This window comes from Emys orbicularis, chromosome 3, assembly GCF_028017835.1.
Source record: "Emys orbicularis isolate rEmyOrb1 chromosome 3, rEmyOrb1.hap1, whole genome shotgun sequence".
Taxonomy (NCBI): Eukaryota; Metazoa; Chordata; order Testudines; family Emydidae; genus Emys; species Emys orbicularis.
Window position 1 is genome coordinate 121,928,396 of NC_088685.1, and position 20,261 is coordinate 121,948,656.

General features: G+C 40.5%; 1 protein-coding gene across 2 annotated transcripts in view; it reads left to right on the forward strand.

The window, feature by feature from the left end:
• The window catches only part of ZDHHC14 (zinc finger DHHC-type palmitoyltransferase 14), a 172,642-nt gene that overhangs the window by 146,329 nt on the left and 6,052 nt on the right, over window positions 1-20,261 (forward strand). For both annotated transcript variants that reach the window (XM_065401329.1, XM_065401330.1), the window contains exons 6-8: window positions 3,642-3,744; window positions 7,858-7,967; window positions 9,331-9,433. In XM_065401329.1, coding sequence (XP_065257401.1) covers window positions 3,642-3,744; window positions 7,858-7,967; window positions 9,331-9,433 — 316 coding nt within the window. The remainder of the gene's footprint in view (window positions 1-3,641; window positions 3,745-7,857; window positions 7,968-9,330; window positions 9,434-20,261) is intronic.

The window sequence follows — 20,261 nt, forward strand, 5'->3', positions numbered from 1 at the left end:
TAATTCGATGTAACGGCGCTAAATTCGATATAAGCTCCTAGTGTAGACCAGGCCTCAGAAGGGAGTGCTTATGAGCATTTAGTCACTGACCCTACAGACTCTAGCACCTGGTGGCTTCCTGAAAAGTGCTCACGTACGTGGTTAAAAGGAAAGGATTATTCACTAGGGCTGGCAGAAAGAAAAGGTTGAAAGTATCTTAGGTACAAAAACAACAAGGAGTCTGGTGGCACCTTAAAGACTAACAGATTTATTTAGGCATAAGCTTTCGTGGGTAAAAAAACACACTTCTTCAGATGCATGGAGTGAAAATTACAGATACAGGCATAAATATATTGGCACATGAAGAGAAGGGAGTTACCTTACAAGTGGAGAACCAGTGCTGACAAGGCCAATTCAGTCAGCGTGGATGTAGTCCACTCCCAATAATTGATGAGGAGGTGTCAATACCAAGAGAGGAAAAATTGCTTTTGTAGTGAGCTAGCCACTCCCAGTCCCTATTCAAGCCCAAATTAATGGTGTTAAATTTGCAAATGAATTGTAGCTCTGCGGTTTCTCTTTGAAGTCTGTTTTTGAAGTGTTTTTTTTGTTGAACGACGGCTACTTTTAAATCTGTTATTGAGTGTCCAGGGAGATTGAAGTGTTCTCCTCCTGGCTTTTGTATGTTACCATTCCTGATGTCTGATTTGTGTCCATTTATTCTTTTACGTAGAGACTCTCCGGTTTGGCCAATGTATATGGCAGAGGGGCATTGCTGGCACATGATAGCATATATCACATTAGTAGATGTGCAGATGAATGAGCCCCTGATGTGTGGCTGATGTGGTTGGGTCCTCTGATGGTGTCGCTAGAGTAGATATGGGGACAGAATAGGCAACAGGGTTCATTACAGGGATTGGTTCCTGGGTTACTGTTCTGTGGTGTGTAGTTGCTGGTGAGTATTTGCTTCAGGTTGGGGGGCTGTCTGTAAGCGAGGACTGGCCTGCCTCCCAAGGTCTGTGAGAGTGAGGGATCGTTTTCCAGGATAGGTTGTGTTTTTGTGGATACAGACTAACATGGCTACCCCTCTGATACCTTAGGTACAATGGCTTAGTCCTTAGTTGAAATAAAAGATAAACAGTTTTTCTTAACTCTGTCCCAAGGGGGCAGTCAGCTATAAGGATAGGAGGGTAACTGATGTTCCTCAGACCTGATATCTGGGGTGTCTTTTCTAGTCCAACCCTGTCTCAGAGGACAGTTTAAATATCGATGAGTAGATCCTGCTAGACAGTGTTCAGTTGTGTCGTTGGCAGTTTCACTTAAGAGCTCTACCACGCAGCAGTCAATTTTAGAGGGGGTGCCTTCTGCCTCCTGTTTGCAGGTTCTTCTGCCTGTATCCTGCTGCTGCCAAACTCCTGCCAGGCTCGCTGTGCCTTAGCCTTCTTGTCCTAGTTCACAGGCTGCCTGCTGCTGTGTCTACGGCTTGGTCCTCAGTGCAAGCTCCTTTCCTGCTCATCTTTGACCTTTCAAATCACTCCTGAGGGAGAGGAAGAAAAGTAGCAAACCTGCTGCTCAGAAATTCATCATGGTTCTTCTATCCATCCTGTTTCTGCAAGATATAGTTCTAAAGAGCTGCTTATAAATGTTTTATACCCTAAGCAAAACTAATGAATTGTTGGCTCATTTCCATTTCTGCTTGGCTTTGAAAGTTTCTGCCATTTAAACTAAGTTGTGTTAGAGCAAAGTTGTTGCCAGTGGCATTATAATGACTTTGCAAATTTAGCAATATTTTACGAGGTTTTTATGCAATTGTATAATGTATAGTTCCCATGTTTATTGGATCACAGCAGTGTTATGGTCCTTGACTGTTAAATAATGCCCTGAATATGTTTGTTGTAATTTTTAAATGGTAAGAGACCAGGGCATTCCTGGTATTGCTTTTTCTGGCTTCTTTATTTTCATAGTGCTAAGGGGTCATGCATATTTCTCTTTCTCTTATGTAAACAGGTATTGATGAGGATCTGAGTAGTGCATTTTGTAGCCTACAATGTCCCTGTTTGTGAATATTTTGAGAAACAGTTGTTTTGGGAAATGATTCGTATAGATTAATTGTCATCATGTTCTTTTCCAATTGCCATGTTCCTTATTAATTTATTATATACTTTTGTAGGAGACCACGCTTTTTCTCTTCTTTGGTGTATATATAGACTATCAAACATAAATATATTAATATAGAGTAAGACGAGTTCCAATTTCCTAGCTATTGTACATAAACTGAAATAAATAGCAATTGAAAGGATAGACGTGGTCTTTTGGTTGTAGTAGCTTGCTGTCTTACTGAGAAACAAGGTTTAAGAGCAAAATATGATACCTTGTCATTGAGATTATGTCTTTTAGTCAAAGGCATGTTGTAAGCTGCACTGCACAGCACCTAATGTTGACCAATTTAATAGTAACATAGATGTTGGTCCTGGAAAAGGCTAGTTACTGATTTTTTGGGGGTTGTAGTTAAGGTAAAAAGGCCTCTACAGAAGGAAGAGAGGGAAGGTAGATTGGAAAGAAAAAGAGGAAAAATTAATAAGACAAAACTTAAAAGTAATATTGAGGCACAGTTGACTGAATGGTGAAGTATCTTGCTTATGTTCATTCTGTAGTAATGAATAAAAGGTTTTTGGTGCTTTTCAGTGCATTGTTTCCAGTAGGAAAATTCATAAAGGTAAAAGTTGTAAACAGGCCTTGCAAATTCCTCAGTCACGTGCCTATGGCAGGTGTGTGTGTGTTTGTTTATAACACAGCCATGAATGTAATCATGATGGTAATGGAAAACAAGTGGAATTTGTACCATACCTGGGCTAATACATTGTCATTATGATTTTGTAGGACACGTATAATCGGTATCTCTGCTTCAGTTACAGAGGACAGACAGCATGGTCTACTACAGTGATACTCAGACCTCAGTGGTTCAGGAGCCAAATTAGCAATCCACATTACCAAAAAAGCTACACTAGTGTGAATTCATTCTTTCATTTACTATAATACTATATATTCATATTGAAACAGTATGATGGGAAAATATTTAGTTTATATATATTATTCTCACAAGAAAAGGACTGACCAAATATTATTTATCAACTACAATTGGTTAATAACATAGTAAAAGCGTCCTGATTGATTAATAATTAAATCACAGTGTTTTAATATCATGTGCTGGAAAGAGCCGCAGGAGATACATTAAAGAGCTGCTTGCAAGCCTCAGTCTGAATCTCACTGGTCTAATAGATTTCACGTGTGACTGGAAGCCAGAAACTCATAAACTGTTCTTATTTATTTGAATTATTGTAGCTCCTAGATGCCCTAATCATGGGCCACCACCCCTTGTGCTAGACGCTATGTAAACACAGTTCTAATCTCATCTTTGTCACTGACTCATCGTGTGGCCTTGAGTAAGTCATGGAATGTAGCTCTCTGTCTGTCTATCTATAAGTGAAACTATGTACTACCATTTACTTACATACTTTCCTAATACAGGTGTTTTGAGGATTACTCAGCAAATGTTTGTGCAGAATTCAATGTGCAGTACTTTAAAGACAAAATCACTATGTGAGTGCTATTATTAATTATTATTAGATTTCAGACAAATTTGTACTTCCTTGACTTTTAATCACTGTGCTGGAAGCTGTCGTGTGTTTTTTTTCCGTTTGGTCTATTGTTGGTCTCTCAGGTTTTCATACATATTTGATCAGCTCCAATCAAACAACAAATGAAGATGTAAGTTCTTGACTTCATAGTGTAATTGCATACCTGTTTTCATTTAGTAAATATTAAAGGATTGTTAAATTTCATTATTTGTATTTTCAGTTTCTTTCCTGTAGATCCTGCTGAGTATCTCCCCTCCCCCGCAAAAAAAACCTATCTGCATATTTGTATGCGTGTCTTGGTGAGGAAGGAGGTGATAGGGCACCATGATCTGGTAACACTTGATGCAGTGACCACTGTTTTAGAGATTCATTAGGTGTTTAGTACATTCTACCCCTAGTTCTAAAAACTTCAGCATTCTTTCTCATAGTCTGAAGCTTAGCTTCATAATAACTATATATGATGTTAAACATCCACCTTAAACTTGCAGGGAAAATGCAAGTTACAAAAGTAGTTTTAATCCTTTTTGAGATTAGATGGGAAAATATTGATTGGGTTATAACTAGGACTTGTCAATCGCAGTCAACACACACGATTAACTCAAAAAAATTAATTGTGATTAAAAAAATTAATTGTGATTAATCGCACTTAATAACAATAGAATACCAGTTGAACTTTATGCAGAAAGTTCACTTTATATTATTATTTTTGATTACAAATGTAAAAATGATAAACAAAAGAAATAGCATTTTTCAATTCACCTCATACAAGTACTGAATTGCAATTTCTTTATCGTGAAATTGTAACTTACAAATGCAGATTTTTTTTGGTTACATAACTGCACTCAAAAACAAAACAGTGTAAAACTTTAGAGCCTACAAGTCCACTCAGTCCAACTTCTTATTCTGCCAATCGCTAAGACAAACAAGTTTGTTTACATTGACGGGAGATACTGCTGCCTGCTTCTAATTTACAATGTCATCTGAAAATGAGAACAGGTGTTCGCATGGCACTTTTGTAGCCGGCGTTGCAAGGTATTTACGTGCCATATATGCTAAACATTCATATGCCCATTCATGCTTCGGCCACCATTCCAGAGGACATGCTTCCATGCTGATGATGCTTGTTAAAAAAAGAATGCGTCAATTAAATTTGTGACTGTACTCCTTGGGGGGAGAATTGTACGTCTCCTGTTCTGTTTTACCTGCATTCTGCATATATTTCATGTTATAGCAGTCTCGGATGATGACCCAGCACATGTTCGTTTTCAGAACACCTACACAGCAGATTTGACAAAACGCAAAGAAGGTACTGATGTGAGATTTCTAAAAATAGCTACACCACGCAACCCAAGGTTTAAGAATCTGAAGTGCCGTCCAAAATCTGAGAGGGACGAGGTGTGGAGTATGCTTTTAGAGGTCTTAAAGAGCAACACTCTGATATGGAAACTACAGAACCCAAACCACCAAGAAAGAAAATCAACCTTCTACTGGTGGCATCTGACTCAGATGATGAAAATGAACATGCGGCGGTCCGCACTGCTTTGGATCATTATCAAGCAGAACCCATCATCAGCATGGAAGCATGTCCTCTGGAATGATGGTTGAAGCATGAAGGGACATAGGAATCTGTAGCGCATCTGGCATGTAAATATCTTGCAACGCCAGCTACAACAGTGCCAAGCGAATGCCTGTTCTCACTTTCAGGTGACATTGTAAACAAGAAGCAGGCAGTATTATCTCCTGCAAATTGTAACCAACCTTGTTTGTCTGAGTGATTGGCTAACCAAGAAATAGGTCTGAGTGGACTAGTAGGCTCTAAAGTTTTATATTTTATTTTTGAATGCAGTTTTTTTGTACATAATTCTACATTTGTAAGTTCAACTTTCATGATAAAGAGTTTGCACTACAATCAGGGCCGGCTCTGGCTTTCTGGCCGCCCCAAGCAAAAAAAAAACAAAAAACGCGGCGGCCAGAACAGCAAAGCAAAAAAAAAAAAAAAAACCTGCGGCGCGGCCGGAGCCAGGGTGCAGGGGGACTCCCTGCCCTGCAGATGTGCCCCGGCTAGCGGGGGGAGGGGGAGGGAGCGGGGGGAGAAAGCGAAGGGGGCCGGGAGGGCTCCGCGCTGCTCCGGTCGGCTGGGAGGGAAGGACGCGGGCTGCCCTGCCGGGCTTGTTGCAGGGCGCTCCTGTCCTCCGCGCCGCCGCCCCCTACAGGGCAGCCGGAGCAGAACAAAAAAAAAAAAAGCAGCCGTGCCGCCCTAGGATTGGGCGGAATGCCGCCTCCTACAAGCTGCCGCTCCAAGCACCAGCTTGGGGGGAGGGATAGCTCAGTGGTTTGAGCATTGGCCTGCTAAACCCAGGGTTGTGAGTTCAATCCTTGAGGGGGCCACTTGGGGATCTGGGGCAAAATCAGTACTTGGTCCTGCTAGTGAAGGCAGGGGGCTGGACTCGATGACCTTTCAAGGTCCCTTCCAGTTCTAGGAGATGTGATATCTCCATTAATTATTATTATTTATAGCTTGCTCGGCTGGAGCCAGCCCTGACTACAATACTTGTATGAGATGAACTGAAAAATACAATTTTTTTGTTTTTTTACAGTGCAAATATTTGTAATCAAAAATAAATATAAAGTGAGCTCTGTACTCTTTGTATTCTGTGTTGTAATTGAAATTAATATATTTGAAAATGTAGTAAACATCCAAAAATATTTAAAATAAATGGTATTCTATTGTTGTTTAACAGCGCGATTAATCGCAATTAATTTTTTTAATCGCTTGACAGCCCTAATTATAACCAAGGTTCAATAAGACCCATTAGACTAGTTTCTGGGAACAGAAAATGACAGACACAGAAGAAACAAACAAACAAAAACAACAAAATGCAAGTGAAAGCCAGTCCTTCAAAAAGTCTCTGTATTTTATACACTTCAGTTCAGTGGGGAAGTATCCAGCTGTCTATAGCACTCTTTTTCCAATGTTTTCCACTAGAATCCTACATAATCTGTAATTCAAAAACAACTCAGACTTGAACAAAGTTTCAGAAAATATCAACCAGTCTGGTTTTGAAAACAAGTTCCATCATGTGTCTTGTCTGTCTTTGACTTTCTGCCATTTAAACTAAATTTTGTTTGAGTGCTCTGGCAAATGAGGGCTGGTTCTCCCAATAGAGAATAAATCATTAGTTCAGAGGTCAGCCTTATCCGCTTTTACAGTCTCCGTTCTACATGGAGGATGGATCCATTGGTTCCAGTGTCACAACAGTTCATTTAACTAACTGTGGAGACAGATACTTCATGTCTCTCCTAACCAGATTATTAAGAATTATTGAGACTAAAGGAAGACTAAAGCTAACTAACAGATGGTATAAGAGATCATTGTTTAGTTTTTCCATTTAATCCAAATATACGGACATAAGCTTTTTGAAGGAATTACTCCAAATTTACTTTTTATTTTTATCTAATTTATTGTAGCTTTTTTCATAATTGTGTGATAACCCCAAACCTAGCATTTTTGTGTAACAAATATATTTTGCTTATTGCATAAGGGCTAAGTTATAATTGTGTATTTTACAAAATACAAAGAATAAAGATGCAGAGCATTCTTCAGTAATAAATATCTTGGCAAGTAGCCAGAGGTTGAAGAATATGCACCATATTTGTTAAATAAGACAGGTGAGATGAAATAGCAGTCCTCATCTGTTTTTGAATTGGAGTCAACCTTGGCTGTATAGACAGAGCTAATTGTCTTCTGTGTTGTTAAATAAAACACTTTCCATGGAAAACTCTCAGATAACAGGGAATTACGACAGTGCAGCATGCCTATTCTTTATTTTTCAAGGCAGAATAGCAAGGACTCTTCCTCAGACTTACTAAGGAACTTACTAACTCACCTCCTTCCCGTGAAAAGCCTGAATTATTCAGTCTGTATTCAGGGAACTCCATAGACAACAGAAGACATGGAATTCATTCTCCCATCCATTTGCTTAGTAGCCATTACTCCAATCTACATATTCTGAAATTGAAATAGTGGATATAGCCTCTATGTGGTTGTGTCATGGAGATTCTCCCAAAGCCCTTTCAGGGCTGTGGGGTTAGTACAGATGTTCTTTTAAACATTCTTTTCCTCTTTTCTTCCACAAATCATAAATAATGATTATCATATTTGTTGTTACTGTGATTACCCCTAATTTGCCCTAGCAATTGTATGTGACATAGTATGTGATATTTTATATTCATGTCTCTTTAGATTAAAGGATCTTGGTCAAATAAAAGAGGTAAAGAGAATTACAATCCATACAGTTATGGCAACATCTTTACTAATTGTTGTGCAGCGCTGTGCGGGCCCATCTCTCCAAGGTAAGAGTTACTAAAAGTAATGTTTTTGTATAGGATGAGACCACAGACTTACTGATCTAAGTTTGACTTTTGTTATCTTACTTCAGTTTGCTCAACTAAAACAGGGCTTCGTTGTACTATTTATTGAAACTGATCTTTTTAGATGACGGATACAAGTAAGTTGCTAACTCTGTTTTATGGCTGAGTCAGCAATTAGATCTAGTAAAACAGTTAAAGTACAGGTTCATACACCTGAAACATAAATAAACTTGTTTGGTGGTTCTTTGATCTTTCATTGCAGCATTTACATCTGTTGGAAGTGAGGAACTCCAAGCAGTTAATTGTTTTCAGAAAACAGAATAATGTAATTACTCTTTTGCTTGTACATTGTATTCCTTTTAGTTTGCGCCCACACCATCCACACAGCAGAGTTGCAGCACAGCTCTTTGGTGCGCGCTGCTGTTCACACTCCTGTAGTCCAAACTGTGGGGCAATGTAGACAAGCTGTAAGTTTAGTTTATTTAGAAGTGTATATAGTCTTGTACATAGATATTAGCTGCCAAAACCAACGTGCAGCCTATAATACACAGTGTGATCACACTACTTTCAGAATTCCAGCAAACAGCTTTGTTCAAGTTCTTCACTAGACTGTTCATTTTGTGTTTCACTCACACTGTTCCCTCTGTTTTTACCTTTGTGTGTTAAAATTCTACACAAACCTATCTGAATGTAAGCCTTGTCTACACTAGTCTTCTGCTTTTAATATTTCCTATTTACTCCCCTGGGTTCAGCGCTGTCTGTGATCGCTATAGTGGAGGTTCTGGTATGGGCAGAGATGCATAAGATTAGTAAAACTACTGGTAAATATTCTACACTAGTGCTCCCTTCTGTTTCTTTCATGATAATTCCTTGTTAAGTAAATTATAATAGATTCATAATTTTGGGTTTCAGCCTTTGGCAACAAATTCAGAAGCTGAATTGCAAGAGAAGATAATGTAGACACTTCAGAAGAGACACAGATGCAGAGTGCACTATGGGGGTCTTTCAATCTGTCTCTCCCTCAAGGGTTCCAAATTCTTTTTTATTTGCTAGTCAGCATCCAAATTTTACACCTGAGGTAGAAACCCAGAAATGTGCCTCTTCTCATAATCACTTTCCATGTAGAAAAGCAGTTGCAGGTAACTAATTTTCTTTTGCTATTGGTGAGTTGAGGTGAAGTCACATTTCTCAGATCTGAATTACAGGTTATATTTGAAGGTAGTGGTGATGCATTAAGATTTGATGATGTAATATTGAAACCTATTTTTATTGGGGGTGGAGAATTATTAATCAGAACAATCTTTCTAACAATCTTGTGTGTGTTTTTTTTATTATTATTCTGTAGTCTAATTGACAGAAGAGGATTTATACAGCCAGATACACCACAGCCAGCAGCACCATCAAATGGCATTACAATGTATGGGGCAACACAGTCTCAGAGCAACATGGTAGGAACCATCCCATAGTGTTGTTCATCAAGATCCCTGTGAATGTTTCCCTTCTCCGCTTTCATGTGAACTAATCAAGTAATAAACTAACTGGATACAGCTGCCACTCTGATAGGTGGAATTGTTCATTATTAACTATACTGCAATAGGCTTATGCAGTAAGAAATCAAGGTTTTTATCTATATCTATACAATAATGATAGTTTTTACTCATGGACAATAGAAAAATGTTTTTTTCCCCCTACACTTTGAAATCTATTGTCTACTGAATATACAGTGTCACTTTTACATATCCTGTTGATACCTGCCTTGTTTTGAATTGGACTATTCGGTTGTCATGGATGTACCCCGATTCATCAGTTTTGCAGAACAGAGTATCATTTGGTATCGTATTCTTCTCAAATACTTTCTTCCTTTGCCTGTGCAGTGCAGATTTTTCTAGACTGACACATATTTATACAGGACAGGTTAACAAGAGGAGATGTTTAAGATGGGGGGGTGCATTTTGAGAAAAAGGAGGGGGACTTTGAACTTCTAATGAACAACAGGCAACCTCAATACCATATTCAGAACTTTAATTAATCTTCCAAAAATGTGCCAATGGTTCCTGTTATTCCCCTTGATGGCAAAGGACTCACATCAGTGCCAAGAAGAAGAGAATAAGTAGCAAAGATGCCCACTTCTGACCTCTTGTTCTTCCAGTTTGTAGATTGTGAGGATATGTTAAAGATTCATTAAATGTATGGACTCTATGCACTTTTTCTTTCCTCAAAGGGAGGGAGGGAAATAAATTCTCACCACAGCCTTCTAGCATAATTTCAGTCTTGATTTTTGACTGAAGAAAGAATACACTTCTCATGACTTTGTGAGCTTTACTATCACTGAAACTTTTATAAAGATTCTGCTATAAGATTTTAGAATTGTTTCCATTTACTGCTGCAAGGATTTAGTGGAATGGTTGTCAGTTTTCTTTATAATGTTATTTTTTTAACAAGTTTTATTATTTTTTATAATTTTTAACAAGAAGTACCTTGATGACTTCAAGTACAATCACGGCATTTATCTTAAGCTTTTTGTCAGCTACCTACAGGGCAGGCCATGCTAGATCTCAGTGCAAGTTCTACTCAAGAAGATTACCTCAAACTGTAAAATCCTGGAAATATATTGAAATGTTTCAGGACACCCTCAGCCAAACTTCCTTGGACTCTGTCAGGGATTCTTATGTACAGAGACAAATTAGCCACAGTAGGTCTTTGTCATATTCTGTCACTTTGGAACAATTATATAGACATAATATGGAGTCTCTTCCAGCAGATCTCTTTGATCATCCCAGTCCAGCTACGCATTTAGCCTTTGCTTTCAGCATCAAATTCTGTTAGAACTCTCTACAACAGCAGTTCTCAATCTCTGTGTTGGATCCCCATTTTAATGGGGTCGCTAGGGCTGGCTTAGACTTTCTGGGAGCCAGGGCCAAAGCTGAAGCCCGAGCCCCACTGCCCAGGCCGAAGCCCACTTCTGGAGTCATGTAGTAATTTTTGTTGTTAGAAGGGGGTCGTGGTGCAGTGAAGTTTGAGAACCCCTGCTCTACAACATAGATATGCCCATACTATAGTTTATATACTTCAATGCATGTGCCTAATTAAATTCACTAATACAGTCATATTTGTGAAGCTGGTGAAGTCACTGTGACACACAGGTTTTCTAAGAACAGAATACTCATCACCTACCAGATATTCCTGATCAAATAGCCTGTCAACAGACTGACTTTGCAGCTTTTGTATCTCTGGAAAAGTGGAAAGATCTTGCAACATTGATCATGAAATGTACTGAGATGATCAAATGTAAAGGGGGAATTGAGTCAAACCAGTGCATGCTGCTGAATAAAGAGTGATGTATGTAGGCACACAGTAGTATAGCTTTAGGTACTGGAATTAGATTTTCAAATGCTCTAGGACTTGCCTCGTGATGGAATGAATTTCAGTGGACCTGAGGTGGGAAAAACCTTGGATGAAGATAAGCCACAGAAGAGAGCATAGTCACTTTGAACCCTTTATGACAACTGTCCAGCCTTCATGCCTGAAAATGACTTCACAGGGGACACTTGGAAAATTGAATAGGACATGTGTTTACATATAGAAATATTTTTAAGAGTCTCTGACATCTTGTTTCTCAAGATGCTATACCTTCCAGTCCTAGAACTTATAGGCCAAAGACCCACACCTCCACACATCATATATGTTATGGGCAGATTTTCAAACACACAAATGGGAGAAAGGTGCCTGCCTTTAATTGGCTTCCAGTAGGAGTTAAGTGCCTACATGACGTTTGAACCTCCAAAAATCTCCCCTGAGTTTTGTTGAGCTGTTCAGTATCCTGATCTTTTGCACAGGGTCATATCTCTTACCTATCCAAAATTGTTCATTTTTTATACCTAACATAGTTCAGAAGAGGATTCTTAACTTCCTTTCTTTAGCCAGTCTGATAGTCTAGTGACAGAGCATATCTTTGTTGCTCCTCACAGCTCCTTTTCCAACCTTCCCTCACATTCCATGCTCTCAGTTGCATGTTCTCGTACTTTCCAATGGACCCCTCTCGTGACCTCAGGCTCCTCCTCAGGTGAGCCTGGCTTACTTGACAGTGTGAGGGACTGAACTGGATAACCTATTGAGGTCCCTTCTAGTCCAACATTTCTATGATTCTGTGATAGTCCCATTCCATCTTTAAGCTGCATTAAAAAATCATCCTTATTCATATCCTGGACCTTGGGCTCTGCCACGTTACAAGTCTTTTCCCTTCCTGTCACCTTCAGTTAGCCTTGCTGCTAGCTCTGAGTTCTTACCAGCCTTTCCATTTCCAGTTAGGATTCCAGCAGCCTGTCTTCAGCTATCTGCCAAGTCCTGTCTTTCTCCTAGATACAAACTCCCCCAGAACCCTCAAATATCCACTCTTCAGTTTTTTCATAGATTCCAAGGCCAGAAGGGAACCCTGTGATCAGCTAGTCTGACCTCCTGTATAATACAAGCTATAGGACTTCCCCAAAATAATTCCTAGAGTATATCTTTGCAGTTGTCTTACAGGCTGCTTTTGCTACAACGCAGTGACAGCTTGCTTACCTAGCAGCAGTTGCTAAGTAGGTAGGGTATGACCCCGAACTCACTCTGGAAGCATCAATTTATCCTGAATTTCTGTGATGTTTCTACTGTTGTGTAAGTACCGCTGAACAGCAGATAGAATGAGACCTTCTCCATCTGTAACTGACCTTCCCTCTAGTTCTTATTTTTGTTGTAGGAGAACTGCTAATACTATAGTTACCACTGCTGACAGCTAGTGGAGATTTTTTTGTGTGTCAAGTGGTGAAGGCCTATGCCATCTGCAGCATATAATAGCAAGCGCCGCCCCCGCAGCCCCCATTGGCTAGTTCCTAGCCAATGGGAGTTGCGGGGACGGTGCTGGGGGGGGGCAGTGCATGGAGCCGCCTCCCCTCCCACCAGGGGCCGCAGAGACGTGCCAGCAGCCAGCCACTTCCAGGAGTGGCATGGGGCCATGGCATGCAGGCAGCCTGCCTGAGCCCTGCTGCGCTGCTGGACTTTTAGCGGCCCGGAGATCGCGATCGACTGGCAGAGGCTCCAGGATCGACCAGTTGATCGCGATTGACGGGTTGCTGACTACTGAATTGTATATAATTATGGATTTATTTTTGCGGGACCCCCCTTAGCCTGAGGCCCTGTGCTGCAGCCCTGAAAGCCCCAGCGTTAATCCAGCCCTGCTCAAGACACAGCTATTAATAGAATTAGCGAATTTGACAATATTGGAGAAGTACATGGAGAGTCTGCCTGGAAGGGTACAGATTTCATTGCATCAGATTTTTGGCTATCCTTACTGGCAAAGGCTATGCAGCAGAGAGAAGACTATCTAGAGAAATACCCTTTGGAGAGATCACCAAAGACATGGCTATATCCTAAATATGAGAGCTGCTCTCCACAGAGCTAAGGCCAGATGGTCCTGGAGGGACAACCAAGCTGAGAGAAGAAGCTTAGGCTAAGTCATATGTTTGTGGTGGAGTTGTTAGTTTATTTAAAAAAAAAAAAAATCCTATCCTAGGACTGGAGGTTATGTTTGGGCACTAGCCCTGCATCTGTGACTTCAGTTGAGGACATGGTCAGGGCTCAGCCCATTTACGTGCAGCCATAGATCATTGTGCTATTCTACAATAATTACCAGTGCCATTTTTAAGAGACTAATTGGTGGAAACCTGGATCTAGTATAGCTCATTGTCCCAATATCACTCTAAATTTGCCTTAATTTCAGGGCATTAATTCTAATTAACGCATTGACCCAAAATATTCTTCTCTGTTCTTGAACATTTATGGGCAGGTTTTTTTTTTATGATCCTCTTTAGTCACATTTAGCTGCACATTTTGCTCTCTTATGTCCCAATCCTTCCTGTGGGCTTAACTTTATGTACCCTGAGTGCCACTGAACTCAGTAGGACCAATCATAGCATGTAAAGTTAAGCACTTGAGTTAGTCTTTGTAGAATCAGGTCATAAATCTTTCTGCGTAAGTCAAGCCCTCTTACCCACTTTCCATTTTTTTCACCGGTCTGTCTCCCCTTCCTGTTGTTGATCATGTTCCCAGAAGTGGATGTAAAATTCCAGGGGCAGTCCCACCAAACCATACAGAGAACAGTTATCACTTTTCTGTGCTGCGCTATACTGTGATGCTTCTATCTATGGAACACAATCTCATTGGCCTGTTTTTGCCATGATTCAGTGATCACTCATCTAATATTCTCTGTACTATCACTTCTGTGTCTCCCTCATTATTTCTTGCCAGGTTGAATTAAAATTGACTGTTTCAGAATATTTTCCACACTGGCTTGCATCTTTCCAGGCAGAATCGCATTTTAATTCCAGCTCCCGTCTTTTAATCTTTCTAGGCTGCTTTGTTTTATATCTTCATTTCTCACAGCATCTTCTAGTTCAGTATCATTTGTGAATTTAATGTGGTGTTTGCCCTCTTCAAGATCTCATCACTGAAGATTTTCAGATTAACTCTAACTCAAAGACCAATCTCAATGGCAACCCATTACACTCCTCCTTCCAATACAATACAGTACCTTTTATCACTATCCTTATTTATGATCCATCATCCTGCTTACAATCTGTGCCATTGTTTTTATATTTAAGGGCATTTGCAATAATTTTACCATTGAGATTTTGTGTAGCTGTCTATTGAATGATTTACTTCAATCTTGATCATTACATCTGCATTCTCTTCGTTCACTGATTTTGCAGTTCTCTCAAAGCACTGAGACTGAGATTGTTTGGTGTAATTTGTTCTTCACAAACTGGTGACTCCATTATTTTATAGACGTTTACAAAGTTTTTTCTCTCAATATTTCCATTATTCTACTAGGACCTGAAATTAGATTTACCAAATGGTAATTACCAGGATCACACTTTCCTTTTCTGAAGGTTGGTACCACATTTGATTTCCCGACCACGGCCCTCTGCCTGGTACATCCCTAGCACCCCATCCCTTTTCCAAAATAATTTTCAGTAGTTTGGTAAATTCGTGAGCTAAATCCTTAATACCCTAAGAAGCCTGTCATCTGGACCAACCGACTCATAGTTGTTCATATTTCCCAAGTATTTCCTCCCCTGCCTTTTATCAATTGCTATTTTTACAAGGTCTTCATTACTTCACAATTGTCCAAATACCTTCTCTCTTGTTTAAAGAGTTTTTTGTGGGTTTTTTGTTTGTTTGTTTGTTTGTTTGTTTGGTCTTTTTTAGCAAGGACTCCAGTATCTCAGCCATTATGGAATCGTCTGTTACCCTCTTCTCATTTATTCCTACTTTCTATTTAGTTCTTTTTTCTCCTCATAGATCTGTGAAAGCTCTTATTCCCCTTACTCCTTGTGCCTACCATAAGTCAATCTGCATTTCTCTTGTATTTATCTTTTCTTTACAAACCTGAATTGATTCTTTGTATTCTTATTTAATTTCTAATACAGGGTATTTTTACCCTCAGTTCTTTTGGCAATCCATTATAAAGCAACATTTAATACTTTTCATTCTGTGCATTCCCCACCCCCACCCCCGCCACCTCCCAGAGGAATTATAGTTTGTTGTTAAGAATGGTGTCTCTTAGGATTCTCCACCTTGTTACCAACTGGTAAATCTTAATATTTCCACCCTTTACATCATGCTTGGTCCATTTCTTAATTTCCTTAAAACTTCCTTTTTAAAAATCTAACATTTGTGCTATCGCATTGTAGGCATCTGTTCCTTAGTACCTTGGTAGTTTACAGTCACTGGTGCCAAGTTCCCTTATTATTCTCAGTCCTCCATTTCTTCCCTTTCTGCAAGATGTAGAGCCTCCAGTTGGAGTCATAAAGCTGCCCTCCACAAATTCTAGGAATCATTTTCATACATATACATCTGTTTGTTACCCTCCAGATGTCTGGGTAAGGATATTCGTGAAAGGACTTATCTTATGTTTTTTTAGCACTTCGTGGTTTGATCCATGAAATTTTAATTCTCATTCTCCACGTGATCTGTAGCATTGTACTTTCTCCTTTGCTTTTCATTCCTTCCATCATTATAATTATTATCAGTAGTAAATATTTCTATTATGATATCACCTAAAGGCCCCAGTTGGGATGGGTGCCCCATTGCACTGGGCACTGCACAAACACAATTCCTTCCATTCTTACCAAGTGTATCATCATCCTACCCTTCACTGTCAAAAGATAGCTTGCTGGCATTGTGTCCATTGATATACAGTTCCACCTTCCATCCCTCCATCTTTCACATATAGATTGTGCACATCTAAACTGACATGCCAGTTACATGTTTCATCTCACCAGGTTTCAGTTATGCCCACTAGGTCATAACTCCATCATTCAGTTCAACCAATCCTCCTCTTAACCATTTATTAATGTTTGTGTTTTACTTGTAGCTCATTAGAGAACTCTGTTGTGCAGCCTTTTCTTAAATACTTCAAGAATTGTAACATTTTTAAAGACATTGCTGTTAGAGAATTTTAGCTATGAAGTTAATTTTGCATTTAAAACTAATAGAATTGCTGCTGGTGGTGTTAGAGTGTGAGAGCTATATTAATATGAACAAGAGCTCTAATAATTGTATGGGGTAAAATCAAATTTTCTTCAGAAAACCTGTGTGCATACAGGTCTTTGTATCAATTATTTGTGAAATAAAGTAAAGAATTAGCTTTTTCACATTGTCTAGTTTGCATTTGGTATGTGGCTGTTGGTGTGAAAATAAATATCAAAATGACAAATTTCGATATAGATATATTTATATAATATACACAATCGAACTTGTGTACTTACAAGCACTTGATCCAGTATTTTTCAGGCTCAGTCAGCTGCTCCAGTAAAAAGGGGGAAGCTGTGTATAGCTAACAAAATCAGATGATAGGATCTAGGGGAAGAAGGAGCCAAGGGGATTAACTCTAATCTTTTTGAACAATTGAGCTATAAATAGTTTGATACCCCATTGTTGGCTTTTTAGGGTTTTTTAATCTAAAATTTTAATATTGAAAAATTCAGTGGAATATCTTTGAGGGCACTTCCTACTAACATTTTCCCCCTGTATTTTGTGTAACCTAGGAAACATATCATGTAATCAGGGAACACCTTCAGATTATTTTTGTAGACAAATTCCTTTTTGATAGCTTGAGTATATCACAAACCGAAGAGTGCTATACTTGCATAAAAATGCCATAGATTTGAGAGATTCATTTCATGCATATGCCTCATATAATATAAATCCCACTATAATCCATTCTCAAAACAAATTTAAAACCTAGTACGTCCCAAGATTTACAAGATTTACACAATTAAGATTGTGGAAAGCTGTTTACTGTTATATTTTACATAAAAAGTTGCATATTTGATCACTGTTCATAAAATGCAGAATATTGGAAACCTAAACAGAAGCTGTGTAAGGAAACGGTGCACCTGAACAACAAAAAAGCACTAGAGATTGTCACTGATCTGTTCCGGCTGTTCTCTTTTCTTTAATTGATCCATGCAAGTAATTTGTTGCTATCACAAGTTGAAGGTGTATAAATCTTTAATAATTATTGTACTGTATATATGAACTGGCATAACTACACATTTGGTATGAAATCATCTTAACACAGAGTAAGAAGTGAGAAATATGTTGTTCTTTAGTAATCTTTTGTATATAGCACCAACAATGAGCAAGGTGACTTACAAACCATGTAAAAAGGCATAGTGCCTGCCATGAAGAGTTTGAAATCTAGGGTATTAGACAGTATGCAAAGTCAAGGAGGCAACAAAATGCAGTGTGAATGAATAGTGAAGTATAGCATGTATCTTATTAGATTCATTTCCCCCCCGCAATAATTGTCGTGATCGCTCCCCTGAAGGGAGGACTGTGGGAAGGAGTATTTTTAAAAGGGGGACTTGAAATAGCAATTGATAAAAGGCCGGGGAGGAATTACTAGGGAAATATGAACAACTATGAGTCAGTTGGTCCAGATGACAGGCTTCTTAGGCCTGGTCTACACTAGGAGCTTATATCGAATTTAGCGCCGTTACATCGAATTAACCCTGCACCCGTCCACACCAGGAAGCTACTTAGTTCGAAATAGAGCTCTTTTAAATTCGACTTCTGTAATCCTCGAAAACGAGAGGAGTAGCGCTAAATTCGAAATGGCAATATCGAATTAGGCTAGGTGTGGATGGAAATCGACGGTAATAGCTCCGGGAGCTATCCCACAGTGCACCACTCTGTTGACGCTCTGGACAGCAGTCTGAGCTCGGATGCTCTGACCAGCCACACAGGAAAAGCCCCGGGAAAATTTGAATTCCTTTTCCTGTCTGGCCACTTTGAATCTCATTTTCTGTTTGGACAGCGTGGAGAGCTCAGCAGCACTAGCAACGATGCAGAGCTCTCCAGCAGAGTTGGCCGTGCAATCTAATAGAAAGAGGGCCCCAGCATGGACTGATCGGGAGGTCTTGGATCTCATCGCTGTGTGGGGCGATGAGTCCGTGCTTTCAGAGCTGCGCTCCAAAAGAAGGAATGCAAAGATCTATGAGAAGATCTCTAAAGCCATGGCAGAGAGAGGATACAGCCGGGATGCAACGCAGTGCCGCGTGAAAATCAAGGAGCTGAGACAAGGCTACCAAAAAACCAAAGAGGCAAACCGACGCTCCGGATCCCAGCCCCACACATCACGTTTCTACGAGGCACTGCATTCCATCCTAGGTGCGGCCGCCACCACTACCCCACCAGTGACCGTGGACTCCGAGGATGGGATATTGTCCACGGCCGGTTCCTCCTCGGAAATGTTAGGTGACGGGGAAGATGAGGAAGGAGATGAGGAGGACGAGGCAGTCGACAGCGCTTGCACCGCTGATTTCAACGACAGCCAGGAGCTCTTCATCACCCTTACCGAGATCCCCTACCAACCGTCCACAGCCCTTACCCCGGACACCGAATCAGGGGAAGGATCAAGCAGTGAGTGCTTTAAACGTCTAAACATTTCATTTTAACATAAGTGGAATATTTATATTGTTAAGAATGGGCTTTTCAGTCACTCAGTTAAACATAGAAACTTTTATTTATAACAAAACAGGAATAATAACTATATCAGTAATTTGTTGTTCATGATTTAGTTGGCTTAGTAAACTTTTTTCTACTAACTATGTATAGAAAATCAAGTACTGTCCGGATATTCATGATTAGTCCACAACACGGCCCCTCCACTCTGTAGTCCGTTATGCTCAACTTAAAGGAAAAGGCGGTCAATGTGCCCGGGAATGGACAGACAGTCCTCCTGGGATAGCTCCGCATAGCTCTCCTGGAGGTACCGCTCCAGCATGCGCACGAGGTTCAACGGCAGGGCAATCTTGTTTGGTCCCCCGTGGTAGCACACGTTCCCACGCCATGAGTCCATGAGGTAGTCGGGGATCAGTGCGCGGCACAGCATGGCGGCATATGGCCCAGGCCTCTGCATGCATTCACGCAGCATCCTTCCCCTCTCGGTCTCCGAGATCCTCATGAGGGTTATGTCACACATGACGCCCTGCTTTAAATTAGGGAGGGGAATGTTAGTATTTGGACTGCTTTACAGCCACGCGGTGGAGGCGGCAGAGGGGCAGCATACAGGGATCTTTCCCGGGGACAGCCGCGAGGTGGTGGGACAGGGGCAGAGCTCATGCTTCCCTGATTGCTGCCAGCAGAGAGTGGCCTTGCATTCAGTGCGAAAGGAGCCCAGTGCTACTATTACATGTTTAAGCTGCCACAAGTCTACGGCTTACCATGTTTTCCCGCAGCAGAAGTAGAGGTGTCCTGCAACGCTTCTCTGATCGCAACTGCAGGACCCCAGACACATAAGGCGAGGGCCGAAAATTCGACCTTGTCCTGAGTGCGCATGTGAAAGGTGCAGTGCATGGTGTTGTTCACAGAGAAAGACTATGCTCTTTGTTAGCAACTTCATTTATCTGTCTCAGGAATTTACTCCCTTTTTCCCATTCCAACAGACACATCTGCGACTGTCTCCCAACCCAGCCTGGCATCACACTCCCAGAGGCTAGCGCAGATTAGAAGAAGGAAGAGAAAAACTTGTGAAGACATGTTTTATGAACTTATGGAGTGCTCACGAGAGCAGGCAGCCCAGACGACACAGTGGAGGGAGAACTTGTCACAAATGCACAGAGCAGTCATGGAACGGGAGGAGAGGTGGCGCCAGGAGGACCAGCAGGCTACTCAAACCCTGCTTGGACTAATGAGGGAGCAAACGGAGACGCTCCGGCGCCTAGTGGATGTTCT